The sequence below is a fragment of the Budorcas taxicolor genome, chromosome 6, assembly GCF_023091745.1.
Source record: "Budorcas taxicolor isolate Tak-1 chromosome 6, Takin1.1, whole genome shotgun sequence".
Lineage (NCBI taxonomy): Eukaryota > Metazoa > Chordata > Mammalia > Artiodactyla > Bovidae > Budorcas > Budorcas taxicolor.
In genome coordinates, this window is record NC_068915.1 from 15,739,786 (window position 1) to 15,756,294 (window position 16,509).

Here is a 16,509-nt window from a genome sequence, read left to right on the forward strand (position 1 = left end):
TGCATTAGTATGGACTCATTGGTTTATTCCTTTAATAAATTTTTAAATTTTTTTATTGAAGTATAGTTGATTTACATGTTGCCCTAATTTCTGCTGTACAGTAAGGTGATTCTGTTATTCACACACATTCTTCTTTTCTACCTTCTTTTTCATTATGGCTTATCATAGGGTATTGAATATATTAATAGTTCCCTGTGTTCTACAGTAGGACTTTGTTGTTATCCATTCTATGTACAGTAGTTTGCATCTGCTAATCCCAAACTCACACTTCTTGCCTCCCCTGCTTGCCCCCTTGGCACCCTCGGGTCGTTTCTCTATGTCTGTGAATCCATTCCTGTTTTGTAAAATTCATTTGTGTCATATGGTGGATTCCACCTATTAGTGATATCGTATGGTATTTGCTTTTCTTTTTCTGACTTATTTCGCTTAGTATGATCATCCCATCCACGCTGTTGCGTATGGCAGTATTTTATTTCGTATGGCAGAGCAGCATTCCACTGTATATATGTGCGGCATCTTTATTCATTTGTTGACAGATACTTTAGTTGTTTCCATGTCTTGGCTATTGAGAATAGTGCTGTTATGAACATAGGGGTTGCATGTATCTTTTTGAATTATAGTTTTGTCTGAATATATGCCCATGAGTGGGATTGCTGGATCATGTGGTAGCTCTGTTTTTAGTTTTTTAAGGAACTTCCATACTGTTCCATAGTGGCTGTAATAACTTACATTCCCACCAACAGTGTAGGAGGGTTCCCTTTTCTCCACATCCTCTACAGCGTTTGTTATTTGTAAACGTTTTAATAATGGACATTCTGGCTGGTGTGAGGTAGTACATCGTTGTGGCTTTGATTTGCTTTTCTCTGATAATTATTGATGGTTGAACATCTTTTCATGTGCCTACGGGTCATCTGTATGTCTTCTTTGAAGAAATGCTTATTAGGTCTTCTGCCCATTTTTCAGTTGGGATGTTTGTTTTTATTGTTGTTAAACTGTATGAACTGTTTGTATATTTTGGAAAGTAAGCTCTTCTTGGTCATGTTGTTTACAGATATTTCCTTACAGTCCATGGGTTGTCTTTTTTTTTTTTTCCCTGTGTATGTTTTCCTTTGCTGTGTAGAAGCTTGCAAGTTTAATTAGCTCCTTTAATTTTTGCTTTTATATCTATTGCCTTGGGAGAATGGCCTTAGAAAATATTGGTAAGATTTACATCAGAGAATGTTTTGCCTATGTTCTCTTCTAAGAGTTTTATGGTATCATGTCTTATATTTATGTCTTTAAGCCATCTTGAGTTTATTTTTGTGTATGGTGAGAGGGTGTGTCCTAACTTCATTGATTTATTTATGAAGCTGTCCAACTTTCCTAACACCCCTTGCTGAAGAGACTGTCTTTTTCTTACCCTTGCCTCCTTGGTCAAAGATTAATTTGACCATAGGTGTGTGTGTCCTTTAATAAACTTCTAATAAGCATCTACCATGGGCCAGGCATTTAAAATGCTGAAATGGAATTGCTGCTTTATCAAAAAGAGAAATTTATCATATGAATTTTTTTTATGAACCAGGCCCCCAGGCAGCTATTTTTTAATATTTAGATTAGGACCACTAGCTGCAAAGTCTTACACTAGAGAAGTGTTTTGCAGACTTGGAGCTATAGACAATGCCTAAAAGCCTACAGATGTGTCTTTTAGGAATTTCAGAATTCTGTGAGGACATTTTAATTTTGTATTTTCAGGTATAGATAAAAGATTGTCTACATCTCTCATAGTGACTTTTTATTTAGAGTCATAGAGTCTCCGCTATTTACCTTATTCTGTGTAAGTATCCTTATGAACTGCCTCCCCACCTTTTTGGTAAAGAATTGTCTATAGATACATGAATACAGTAAATGCATGAACCTTGATTCCCTCTGCATGCCATCCCTGAACACCTTTACAGTTTCCCCCTCCCTACCCTCAAAAGGTACTTTCTTGCTTGCTTTAGTCAGGAAAGGTGTCTCTCTGCTTCTGGCCTTTGGGCCTCTAATTGCAAAGGAGGTACTTCAGTCTTGGCTTCTGGAAATGCATTTCCCTGCCAGGGCTGCTTAGCTATGTTTCGGAGTTTTAGCCAGTTGTGTCTGAGGGACTTGAGAATAAAAATAGCTCCTTCTACCTTTTGAAGGAATAATACATGGAAGAGCCACACCAGCCCATTCATAGTGGCCATTTTCCTTCAAAGGCGTGAGTAGCTCTGTGCTGTCTGTCCTCCCAGCTTCTACTCTAGATGGACACCTGAGTCGCAAGGTTAGGATTTGTGGATGAGAACTGCATCACTCAGAGGTATTTGTGCTATAATCCTCTGTCTTGTTGGAGTGTTGTTGGTCCTGAGGAGGGTAGGGCAGTCAGTCACCTGTCTTTATTACTGTAGGCTCGAACATACCACTCCCTCCTGCCCCAATGTAGACCTTGTAATTAGACACAATTCTGTTCCCTCTTGAGGCCCAGAGGAGCTGTACTCTAGTTCCTTATGCCATTGGCTTGATAATCACTTTGCCTGGAGAAGCCTCATTCACCACAGCAGTTTATAGGCTGCATATCAAACAGTCCATTCCTTCACAGTTCAAACAAGGGATTGAAGTGCTGTCAGTGGGCTAAAGAGTTGAAAAACAAATCCTAAACTTGATGCAGCTCTTTAATGAGGGTAGTGTGTGACACCAATTCTTCCTGTGGTTTCAGATCCATTATACAGATATTTTCAGTCTTGAGTACCCTTTTCCAATTTTCAAATATGACTTATTCCCTTTCAGATATCCTGGATCTTACTTGACAGCTATCTTCCCAAGGTAAACCGCTTCATCAAAATAGATCCTAAACCAGTTCGCCTAGTTTAGTGAACATGTGTGCTTTAGATGGCTTTTTGTTGGTTTGGGAATTTAAATTCCTTCCCTGTAAAACATTCTTAGAAAACCTTGTCGCTACTATTTAATTAAGAAAGCTGTATTCATTTGGATTATTTAAAATTTTTCTTATTTTTTAGGTTCCCAGTTCTGCTTTCAGTTCTCTATTCTGAACTTCCTAACGTATACCAGAAAGAAAAGGTCTTGAGAGAGAAAAAAGAACAGTTCTTCTATGTTCAATACTGAAAAAACTATTTTCCCACTCCCAAAACCTGCCTGCCTACAGTTTTCACTAAAGTTTTTCTTTTAATTGTGGCAAAGCATATGTAAAATTGGCCATTTCCAGGTGACAGACCTGCTGCATTATGGGCGTTGGCATTGTTGTACAGCCATCACACCATCCACCTCCAGAACTTTTATCTTCCCCAGCTGAAAACTCTGTGCCCATTAAACACTAACATTCCCCCTTCACTGGACTTTTAATAGCAAGAAGGGCTTTCTGTCTCAGCAGAGAACAATGAGCTCATTTCAGTGAATTCCACAGCTACGGTCTACTAGAACAAGTGAGGGGAAGAGAGCCACCAACCTGCTTTGTGTGCCAAAATCTTTGACTGACTACTGTTTGAATTATATTAAAACCTGCTGAGGTTTTGTTTTGTTAAAACTTGGAAACATCTGCTCTGAGTCTAGGTCCTTGCTCAGTTGAGCTCGTCATTGTTTTTGAAACTCTGACTCAGCGGAGCTCCCGCTAACTCTGCGAAGAGGGGCGCAGCCATCTGTAACAAGCCACACACCCAGTGGGCGCTCCGTCTCTTGGCGGCTGGGGCTTCCGCATGCTCATGAGCTTCTCCAGAGCTGCACACAGGCCTGCATTTGACAACACAGGTGTAGCAGGCAGAGTTCAGGAGGGACACTTAGATACCGGATCACCATGATCTGGCTTCAGGCTGGCTCTTGACTGAAAATAGCCAAACCAAAGGTTAGACTGTGGTAAAGAACATGAACCAGAGGAAGCTAAAATATGTGACATGCCCAAAACATTCACGAGTCAGAAGATCCACTGCTTAAACATGGCCAAAATTCTTCCCATAATGCCCGCAGGACATTTGACCAAGAAAGATTGGTTGGCTGACACTGCATTCACAGTCTCAATATCTTTTGTTTGCATTTCTTGGTCGCTCTGTAGCTTTTGATAGGCCTGGATGTGGAATGCTATCAGTATGATTGGCTCACAACAAATTAAATGAGTTATTGTGTAGTTTTTCCCAGAGCTGCATGACTGGTGCATCTCAGCTGTGATATCAGAAGAACCGTGAGAGGTCTCAGGGCGTCCTTTCTAGAACCTCATTCAAGGGAAACTCCCCTTCTCTGGGTTGGTGGCCTGCCTAGAGACAGTAACTTTGATATGGAATCGGAGTGCTACTCCTGAGAGATTCAGGGCCATTACTGGAAGATTCTCATCTTCTTTCTCCATCTAATCACCCTGTATAGCTGTTCTGAGAAAAACTGTTATGTGTATCTAAATTAATTTCATTTTGAAGGTATCATGGCATGACCTTTGCCCCCACCTCCCCATGTTAAGTGAAAACACCTAGTATGTCTTATATCAAGCCAGAGCCCCCCACTCAGACAGGAAGAACACAATATTATTCCAGATTTGTAGCTTCTATGTTAGCCCATTGTCATGGTCTATGTTTTGTCCCCTACCACTCTTCCCACTCAGACTGTTCTTTAGACAATAAAGTTTTAACATAAAGGTGATTACAGAGGTAAAATTAAATCTAAGGAATTTAAAAGGATAAAATGCTGATTATTTTATGGCAAATAATTATGTTTGAATATTGTACAGGCTTTATTTTAGTTAATACTTAGAGACTCAGAGTCTCAATTACAATAAATTTGCTTTTAACATACAATTCCTTGGAAATTCTACCTTCTTTCTGCTGTGAACAAAGGTAAGTTGAAATTACCATGTCTATGTTACAGTCCATAGAAGGAAGGGAGGTGCAGAGTAGTAATTACACAGAAATAGTGGATCTTTGACAGGCACACAAAAATAGCACAGATTAACACAAATAAGTAGACACCAGGTCTCCTAACACTAGTTGTCTCCCTTTAACATACAACTGAGAGTTACTGTCACCATTGATCATTACTATTCTGTCTGACATTTATAGGTTTAATATGTCAAACATCTCACAATAGAGAAGACTTCAAAGAAAATTTTATAAAAGGTTCAGAAATGCAGCAGCTGGAAACTTCCTTTCTGTTCTAAACAAATAAGTAATAATGTTAGAGTTTGCTTTTTCTTTTTCTTTTTTTTTTTCCATATTCCTTAGGTAGTAGCTGACTATGTGTTTTCTTGAAGAATAGCTGATTTACAATCTTGTTAATTCCAGGTGTACAGCAAAGTGATTCAGATTTTTTGTTTTAATTTTTTTTCCATTATAGTTTATTACAAGACATTGAATACAGTTTTCTATGCTATACAGTGAATCTTTATCAATTTTATGTATAATAGCATGTGTATCTGTTAATCCCATTGCTGTTGTTGTTCAGTCACCAAGTTGTGTTCGACTCTGTGACCCCATGAACTGCTTCTGATCAGGTGGCCAAAGTATTAGAGCTTCAGTTCAACATCAGTCCTTCCAATGAATATTCAAGGTTGATTTCCTTTAGGATTGACTGGTTTGATCTCCTTGCTCTCCAGGGGACTCTCAAGAGTCTTCCCCAGCACCGCACTTCAAAAGCATCAATTCTTCAGTACTCAGCCTTCTTTATGGTCCAACTCTTATAACCATATACGACTACTAGAAAAACCATAGCTTTGACTATATGGACCTTTGTTGGCAAAGTGATGTCTCTGTTTTTCAACACACTGTCTAGGTTGGTCATAGCCTTCTTCTAAGAAGCAAATGTCTTTTAATTTCATGGCTGCAGTCATCAACCGCAGGATTTTGGAGCCCAAGAAAATAAAATCTGACACTGTTTCCACTTTGTCCCCATCTATTTGCCATGAAGTGATGGGGCCAGATGCCATGATCTTAGTTTTTTGAATGTTGAATTTTAAGCTAGCTTTTTCACTGTCCTCTTTCACCTTCATCTAGAGACTCTGTAGTTCCTCTTTGCTTTCTATCATCTGCATATCTGAAATTATTGATATCGCCTGTCAATCTTGATTCCACTTGTGATTCATCTAGCCTAGCATGATGTACTCTGCATATAAGTTAAATAAGCAGGGTGACAATGTATAACCTTAAGTTACTCCTTTCCCAATTTTGAACCAGTCCATTGTTCCATGTATACTAACTAAGCAATACTAACTGTTGCTTCTTGTCCTGCATACAGGTTTCTCAGAAGGTAGGTAAAATAGTTGGGTATTCCCATCTGTCTAAGAATTTTCCACAGTTTGTTGTGATCGAGACAGTCAAAGGCTTTAGCATGGTCAACGAAACACAAGTAGATGAGATTTTTTTGGAATTCCCTTGCTTTTGCTATGATCCAGCAGATATTGGCAATTTGGTCTCTGGTTCCTCTGCCTTTTCTAAATCTAGCTTGTACATCTGGAAGTTCTTTTTTCACATATTGTTGAAGCCTAGCTTGAAGGGTTTTGAGCTTTACCTTGCTAGCATGTGAAATGAGTGCACTTGTACGGTAATTTGAACATTCTTTGGCATTGCCCTTCTTTGGGACTGGAATGAAAACTGACCTTTTCCAGTCCTGTGGCCACTGCTGAATTTTACAGATTTGCTGGCATATTGAGTAGAGCACTTTCACAGCATCATCTTTTAGGATTTGAAATAGCTCAGCTGGAATTCCATCACCTCCACTAGCTTTGTTTGTAGTAATGCTTCCTAAGGCCGACTTGACTTCACACTCCAAGTGAGTGACCATACCATCATGATTATCCAGGTCATTAACTGTCATTTTTGTACAGTTCTTCTGTATATTTTTGCCACTTCTTAATCTCTTCTTCTGTTAAGTCCTTGCTGTTTCTGTCCTTAATTGTGCCCATCTTTGTATGAAATGTTCCCTTGGTATCTCTAATCTCCCATTCTAGTATTTTCCTCTCTTTCTTTGCATTGATCACTTCAGGCTTTCTTATCTCTCCTTGCTATTCTTTGGAACTCTGCATTCAGTTGGGTATATCTTTCGCTTTCTCCTTTGCCTTTAGCTTCTCTTCTTTTCTCAGCTATTTGTAAGCCCTCCTCAGACAACCATTTTGTCTTGATGGTTTTGGTCACCACCTCCTGTACAATGTTACAAAGCTCTGTCCATAGTTCTTCTGTCTACCAGATCTAATTTGATCTCTGGTTCCTCTGTCTTTTCTAAATTCAGCTTGTACATCTGGAAGTTCTTGGGTCATGAACTGCTGTAGCCTAGCTTGAAGGATTTTGAGCATAATCTGCTAACATGTGAAATGAGTGCAAGTGTATGATTATTTGAACAATGCTTGGCATTGCCTTTCTCTGGGATTGGAATGAAACTCCTAATTTATCCCATGCCCTGCTCCAACTTTTCCCTTTGGTGACCATAAGTTTGTTTTCTATGTTTGTGAGTCTGTTTTGTAAATGAATTCATTTGCATATATCTTAGATTCTACATATAAGTGATATCATTATAATATTTGTCTTTGCCTTCACTTATGATATTCTCTAAGTCCATTCATGTTGTTGCAAATGGCAATATTTCTTTTTTATGGCTAAGTTATATTCCTTCGTGTGTGTGTGTAGCAGTTGTTGTTTAGTAGCTAAGTACTGTCCAACTCTTTGTGACCCCCGTGGACTGTAGCCCACCAGGCTCCTCTGTCCGTGGGATTTCCCACACAAGAAGACTGGCATGGGTTGCATATCATATTTTTATCCATTCATCTGTTGATGGACACTTATGTCGTTTGTCATGCTTATATGAACACTGGAGTGCATGTATTTTTTTGAGTTAGAGATTTTGTTTTTTCACAATATATGCCCAGGAGTGGGATTGCTGGATCATATGGTAGCTCTGTTTTTAGTTTTTTGAGGAACCTCCATACTGTTCTTCATAATGGCTGTACCAATTTACATTCCCATCAATCTTTTCTGTTTACTTAAGGTCCCATCAGAACCTTAAGTCTTTCCAAGATCCAACATTGTCTGACCTTCCTTTGTACCCAATGTTTTAGGGCATCCTTGAAGAATAAGGGATAAGACAAGGGTAAGTACTAATTCCCCTTGTGGTTAATTAAATTTCAGAATAAGAAGAGGGACCACCTAGTTACCCTTGCTATACAAAAAGAAATCGAGGTCACCAAAGGTCATGAAGGATATTGATTTTTCTCATATCTGAAATCCACAGAGATAGGAAAGAGAATGAAGCATCTGCCACATAAATCCTGCTTTTGTCCCACATCCCAGTGTTTGCTGCTCTGGTACTTGTTAATAGAATTGGGTGTATTTGTTACTGTGCCTGCTCTTCATCTATTTTTATGTAAGTGTTTGAAAGTATATTTTTCAGAATCCCTAGGCTTTTCAGAGAATCATTATCAATCATCTACCTACATGAGCACCATTCTTGCTTCTATAACATAAATTCTTTACCTTAGATGTGAATAGTGGTCTTTTGGGTAGCCAGAATAGCTCAGATGGAAGAGTCAGACCAGAGAAACAATAGTCTTTTTCTTCAAGGGGTTAATGTTACTGAAATTTTGGATAATCCTGTAAAGCATTTTCAGAGTTAATTCCACAAGAAAGTGTCATCCTCAGTTTTTTATCACTTGATTCATTGCTACCAAAATAATACCTGTTATCCTCTTCAGTAAATACAGAGGATTTTTGTTCTTTTTCTGTTTGCCTAACTTTTCAAAATTTATATTAGAGTACAGTTGATTTACAGTGTGGTTAGTTTCAGGTACACAGCAATGATTCACTTATAAATATCCATCCCAAATCCATCTCATTCTTTTTCAGATTCCTTTCCCATATAGATCATTAGGGTATTGGGCAGATTTCCCTGTGCTATACAGTAGGGCCTTGTTGATTATCTAAATGCCTAATTTATCCCTCCCCCGCCCTTTGGAAACCATAAGTTTGTTTTTGAAGTCTGTTTTGCAAATAAGTTCATTTGTATCATTTTTAGATTCCACGTATAAGTGATATTGTGTGATATTTGTCTTCCTCTGACTTATTTCACTTAGTATGATAATCTCTCATCCATTGCTTCAAATGGCATTATTTTACTCATTTTTTTATGACTAATATTCCATTGTATATAAGTACCACATCTTTTCCATTCCTCTTGTGATGGACATTTATATCACTTCCATGTTAGCTATTATAAATAGTGCTACAGTGAACATTAGGGTGCATGTATCTTTTCAAGTTATGGTTTTCTCTGAATATACACCCAAGAGTGGGATGGCTGGATCATAGGATAGTTCTATTTTTAATTTTTTAAGGACCCTCCATACCATTCTCCATGGTGGCTGTACCAATTTACATTTCTACCAACAGTGCAGGTTGCTTTCCTTTTCTCCACACCCTCTCCAGGATTTATTGTTTGTAGACTTTTTAAAGGCAATTTATTGGAATATAGTTGATTTACAGTGCTGTGTTAGTTTCAGGTATACAGCAAAGTAAATCAGTTGTATATAGGCCATTATAGAGTATTGAGTAGAGTTCCCTGTGCTCTACAGCAGGTTCTGAGTTATCTATTTTACATACTGGAGTGTATGTAAGTCAATCCCCGTCTCCCAGTTTATCCCTCCCCTACTTTATCCCCTAGTAACCCTACATACCATAACCTAGTTTTCTACATCTGTGATTCTATTTCTGTTTTGTAAATAAGTTCCATATACAGACTGGAATATTGCTCAGTCATTAAAAAATTACAAAATATTGATATTTGCAGCAACATGAATAGATCCAGAGATTGTCATACTGAGTGAAATAAGTCAAACACAAATGTTATATAATATTACTTATATGTAAATAGCCTAAAAAGGTACTTTTTATAAACTTTTTTATAATGGCCATTCTGACTGGTATGATGTCTTTGTCTTTGGATATAGAGTATCTTTTTTGTCAACAGTTGTTCAGTAGTTACTTGTGATTTTGATGTTTTTGTGAGAAGAGGTAAGCTCAAGTCCTACTCCGCTATCTTGTCTCTTATCCAGGAATAGCCTTTTGTTTAAATTTTACTTTTCTAATTTTCATATGCCAAGGCTTTACATTTTATAGGGAACCTGCAAAAGTGTGTACTTTTGTCGTGTACCAAAGAAAGGTGATTTTATTACCCCAGAGTGGCTTAAGAACATTTTACTGGGCACTTGAATTCAAATTTGTTTCTCTTGATTAATGAATATCACTTGACTCTCTTCTAGGTGATATTTCCTAAAATGCATAGCCTCATTGGAAATGGACAATATACTTACTAGTGTCCCTTCCAAATCAAAAATATGATTGTGTGCAAAACACCTTTCTGACAGTAACATTTATGGAGTGCTTACCATGTGCCTGTTTTGTATCCTATTGAATCTTCAAATAATTCCAAGCTATTATCTCCATATTACACATGAGGAAACTAGAAAATAGGACGAATAACCTGCCAGGGGCACTGAGCTAGTAAATATCAGTCCACAAGTCTAACCCAAATCCGTCTCATTCTGAGGTACAAGTTCAAGACATTCACCTTCTTGATATGGAGTCTAGTCAGGCGGCTCACGTCCGTTTCTGTTTGTGTCTTCCAGGAGATACAATATTCATTATTCTGAGGAAGCAGAAGCTGATCTTCCTACACTGGTACCACCACATCACTGTGCTTCTGTACTCCTGGTACTCCTACAAGGACATGGTTGCTGGGGGGGGTTGGTTTATGACTATGAACTATAGCGTGCACTCTGTGATGTACTCGTACTATGCCTTGCGAGCGGCGGGTTTCCGCGTCTCCCGGAAGTTCGCCATGTTCATCACCCTGTCCCAGATCCTTCAGATGCTGGTAGGCTGCGTCATTAATTACCTGGTCTTCCAGTGGATGCAGCACGACCAGTGTCACTCCCACTTCCAGAACATCTTCTGGTCCTCGCTCATGTACCTCAGCTACTTCGTGCTCTTCTGCCACTTCTTCTTCGAGGCCTACATTGGCAGCAAGATGAGGAAAGCAACGAAGGCTGACTAGTGTCGGGACTGAGGAGGAAGCCGTAGCTCAGGGTCATCAAGAAAAATAACAGACAAAAGAAAATGGCACAAGGAATCACATATGGTGCAGCTAACACAAAACAAGACATATGAGCAAACACACAACCCAAGGCAGCTTAGGGATAATTAGGTTGACTTAACCCAGTAAGTTAGTGATCCTTTTAGGGTGAGGACTCACTGAGTACACCTCCATCTCAAAGGACTGCTGCTGGAAGACCCCATTCCCTCCTTATCTGTCAACTCTAGGACAAATGAGAACAAAGTGGGCCAGAGGCAGAGAGAAGGCAAACAAGCTATTAACAGTATATGGAAAAAAATGAATTTACTGTTATATTTCTCTAAGGATCACAGAAGTTTACTTAAAAACCACGTGAGCACATACACACAATCCTTTCTAATCTTTTTTGACACTAAACTGGAGCCAACAGAAAAGGTAAAAATGGAAGCGACACGGGCTGTGTATCTAGAGTAACGCGTTTGCAAAATTGAAAGTACTTTTTCAGAAAGGTTATGGGTTGTAGCCCCCGTGAGAAAAGATGTCTTAATCACCTCCTGAGAAAACAGATGATAAACTATATTTCAACTATGAGAAAGACTCGTTCCCCTTCATAGCATAGCCTCAGTCTAGTGAGTTCACCATAACAAAACGGGGCACAATATTTTCCCAGGGTTCACCCTGGGAGGAAGGAAACAGTGCCGCCCAACTCCTGAAAGGGCAGCTCCAATCTCAGTATTTCTGATAGTTTTATTTTCTACCCCTAAATGGAGTAGGACACAGCATCCTTTGTTCAGTTGCCTTGGGCTTTCAAACAGAAGAATAAATATAAAAAACAGACAACTCAACCAAATTATTTGAAAAATAGACTCTCTCACCTGTAAAAAGTTGCGGCCCTACACCGAAGTTCTTGAGCTGGGAAAGAGGAATGAGCCGAAGATCAATATAAGAGAATAAGTACACCCCTCCATAGATGACTCCACACATAACTTTCCAAATGAAACCCTGTGGTACAGTCCATATTTTCTATATTTTTGTGAATTTCACAAAGCAACCCACAGGGCTCTCCTTGATCTTGGGTGAACACTGTGTTTCTGCATCATCTGCCTTTGCTCCCTAAAGCAATGCAGAGGTGTTTAAAGTGCCCTCTGCTGGTCAAGCGGAGATACTTTGACAAACACACTTTATGGCAAGTTGCGCTGAACAGTTGACACACAAACGGCCCCCTTCGAGACTTATTCTTCAAATTTTAAATGATATAAAATATTCACCATATTTTTGGCCAAATCAGAAGACATTCTTCCTACTTTGAGTCAGCTTCAGAAATTCTTTTGAAAAGGGACTTACGCTCTGGAATTCAAAAATCAACTTATTAAGAGCCATATTCTTTTAAAAAAAAGCGAGATACTATAATATCTGCAATATTTCAGTCCTTTACAAGCCAAATGTGTAAACATTCCTGTATTTCAAAGAAGCAATTATGTCAAGTTGTTCGATGTGATATAATAGTATTCTAATTGGTTATATAGCTTAATGATTAGACAAACTAGATAAAAATTAGGGGCTACTACACTGCATAGATTAGACATGCATAACCACACATATATACACACAGATGTGAAGTCCACCAAACTTTAAAGCCCAAATAGAAACATGTTTTCTGGCTAGCAGAAAAAGAAGCTGTTTAGCTTTCTTGCTTTGAGTGTGTACAGAAAAGGGATTTTTCAAATTATTTTTATATTATTTTAGCTTTAATTGTGCTGTCATTCATGAAACAGAGCTGCTGTGCTTCTCTGTGAGAGATGACAAGGGCTTTCTCAGCATCTCGTCTATGTGTGGAATTGAAAAGAATAAAGTTTTATTCCATTCTGTGTGAATGGTCTGAACCATGAACAGAGAATCCGTGCGAACCAAGTCATGACTGATGGGATGGAGGGTGGGCTGTATGCAGGGAAGGGAAGCTGTTATGTCTGTGTTAAATTATTGTGAACAACCTATGACGTCTTGACGTTGGTTCATAGATGCATTGATCGGAGAATGTATTATTAGGGCAAAAACTGACATGGACTGAAAAGACAAGTCCTGCTATAACAACTAATAGATTATTAGGATGCAAACAATGTTATTTTGAGCTTTGAAAATACATGATACTGTGCAATAAGCTTTTTTTTCTTATAACAGAAAATGAGCAGAATAATGAGGAAAAGGCCAAATAACAGTTGACTTGAATTTAACTGAAGGACAGTTAGAGCTTATCTGGTTAATTTAATTTAATGGTTTAATCCATTAATTTATCAGTGACCCTTTAATGCAGGTTAGAATAAGGAAATAATCATAGACCTTAAACAGACTCTGATGCTTCCAAAGCACTTTCATCTTGGTACAGGTTCATACTTGTGTCTACTTATGAGATAATTTAGAAATTTTGTTTACGGGTTGAATGTCTAATAAATAGTTTTAAAATTAGCTAAATATATCTAAAGGCATTTCCAATGTTTATCATGGGAGGGGGAAAATCACACCTTTAAAAAAACTGAAATTCTGGTATTACAGGTTCAATACACTGTTTTTAACATCTCAGCTTAAGTGATTAATTCTATTGATATATGAGGCTGGACCACTATCCCATGGCAAATCTGAAGCCTATAAGAGAATTGACTGCCACATAGATAATCCTGCTGTCACTTAACATTCCAGAAAAACTTGGGCAGGCAAGTTTTTGTAGCTGCCCCACTATGCTGCAATAGATTTCCTTTCTCTTGAAGATTTTCCACTGCACTTCAATTCCAGTGTCGTGAAAACATTCCTGGATTGAAAAAGTTTTTTAAACCAAATCTTCATTTCAAACATAAATACATGCAATTTGATACACAAGGTCTGAGCATCAACCCAAGTCTATGAGTTTGCAGTGAAAAACATTCTAGTGAGAAATGCTCTATTCACAGATCAGGAGGTTTTATCTGGACCTTCTAATTTTGCTCATGAGAACAGAGCCATTACTATATTCAAAAATCATGTATTGAGATGATTATTCCAGTTAATTTACTCCCATCCTTCTAACCATCTGTTCCCTTCTCCAGGGGATCTTCCCAACCCAGGGATCAAACCCACATCTCCCACATTTCAGGCAGATTCTTTACCATCTGAGCCACCAGGGAAAACTTTCTAATCATACGCTGCTATAAACACAAGGGGACAGGGACAATACATTCAAATATGTTGCTGATATGGAAAGAAAAAATTATATCCCCTGCCATTTCTATTAATGTGGCTCTGAGTCTGGAACTTTAATGAGTAGGGTTTTTGCAGAACGAGATGGAAGAACACTTCTAGGAAAGAGACTCACAGAAAAAAAAAATTTTTTTTTTTTAATCAGCTGTGGTATCATTATCATAAGATAAAACCTGTCACATTAAGAACAACAAAGCACCTGGAGTAAACTACACTGGAGTAAAATATTCCACAAGTCTGGTCTGGTTCCAGACTGCTGGGTTACCAGGGAGAAATAAGCTCAGGTTGCTATTATGAGAGAACAGCCTTTCTTCAGATACAACTAAGCTCCAGTACACTTTTCCCCCCCAGTTTGGTTAATGAATCTTCAACACAGTTGTTGGGTTGGTCATGTGCTGACTCAAGAGGGCTGTTAGGAGAGTGGAGATGGTCAAACAGACCACCTCCTTGAGTTCAGTGCTTTGAGCTGTGTGTGCATGGTCTGTGCCTGTCTCTTAGACACTTCTTTCCCTGAAAATGTTTCCATCCTGAAAATTACAATTGTGTGAGAGCTTTATGATGAAAGTCTAGTGGTCCGATCTTTTTGTTTTCAATAATAAATATTTTGCTATCAATTCAGGATGGTAGTAGAGCCTATTTTCGTGCTGTGAGTCATTGTCTCCTGTAACTTAACTTGTTATTCTGTCCTTTTTCTATCTGTATACAGAAACCAATTCTTTGTGCCTCAGACCCATCACCAACCAAAAGAGATTTTGATAAGAATGCACCACAGGGTTTGGCCTCTTGCATACACGTTAAAGTGATAAAGCAATGATACTCTATTTTGTGCTGACAATCAGGATGAATTAGGTCCCAGTCTTGCAGTGAACCAACAGCCTCTGTATGCTGGTACCCAATACTTAAGCAAAAAAAGAATCATTGTAATCATAGCATTTTCTTGAATGCCAGTTGTAACACACCAATTATAAACATCTTTGAGCCATATGGCAAAACCCATAGCTAAAGAGACCAGTTAGGTACCCCTGTGCAGAGCATCAAAGACTATTCACAGGCCTGTTGAATCACCAAGTTACTTGCTTCATCCCCAGATACTCTGAAAATTCAGGGCTCACAGAGAGGGAAAAATAGGCCCCAGATCTCCCTTCCTCCTGAATTATACTTTTTTTTTTTTAAGTGAAACAAGTTATTCTAGCACTAAAACAGACAGTGGGAACACATCTGTGGCGGAGTTCAGGGGTGCTGGGGAAATCTTAAGAATGGCAGTTTAATTTCATGTTGGGCAAGTAAAAGTCTTCACATCAGATACACTTCACAGAAATCCAAACATAACACTACATTGTAGTAAACAGCTCCTGAAGCAACTGGTTAAAGAAACTGGTTGCATGAATCACAGTCAGGCCATTTTCGCAACATATTTAAGCCAAGATTTCAAGGTCCCGACTCAATGCTGGTATTGAACACTGTCATTCTCTCAATGCTTGGTGTCTCTGGAGACTTTTCCCCGGAAGACAGAACCCTAGAATGCTCCAGAAGTAGCCTCATAGTGCTGCCCAAGCCTGTCAATTCAAACAAGTCTGCTCTCTGGGCATGTTCAGGCAAGAGGTTGCTTACTGCTACCTGGAAAACCACTGGAAGATTCTGCTTCTTAGAGGACCCAGTGCCTCTATTCAACTAAAAGCCCACCCATATAAGCCTCACAGAGCAAATCACAGCAATGTTGGAATTGTTATTTTCAAGTGCTGATTTCACGACATTAAAAGAAATATTTTTTTCTGGTATATTAAAAATAAAATCATAACTTTTTGATTTAAAACCAAACTGTTTGCCGTTCTTTTCTTTCTTCTTCTGGGCAGTACAAAGGAGGCATCCATAAAGGCTACTTAGAAATCTCAGAAAGGCCTTCTAGTGTGCTCATGGACAGAGGAGAGTCACTGAAACTCCCCAGTTTTCAAGCAAAGCCCAGGACTGATGTGGGTGCCAGATACTTCTGATCAAAACCCAACAGGTGTCCAGCCCTCCCATGGTGTTTCAAGGGTGAAACACAGCACATTATCCAGACCTGACATGTCAGGGCAGTACTCATAGGGCAGGTAGTCTAAGCTGGATCCCTGTTTAACAGGTTGAGAAAAATATGTTCATTAGATCAAATGTCACTGAAGTAGAAGGAACAAGATGTGAACATAATCTCCTGAAAGAAGTATAAGTGAGTGAAATTCCAAGGCTCAGCCCTGCACTAGGAAG

At 38.7% G+C, this 16,509-nt stretch overlaps 1 protein-coding gene across 1 annotated transcript in view; it reads left to right on the plus strand.

The window, feature by feature from the left end:
* The window catches only part of ELOVL6 (ELOVL fatty acid elongase 6), a 135,004-nt gene extending 123,982 nt beyond the window's left edge, over nt 1-11,022 (plus strand). The window contains exon 4 of the mRNA XM_052642251.1: nt 10,595-11,022. Within this exon, the coding sequence (XP_052498211.1) occupies nt 10,595-11,022 (428 nt within the window). The remainder of the gene's footprint in view (nt 1-10,594) is intronic.
* Nucleotides 11,023-16,509: the final 5,487 nt, after the last annotated feature.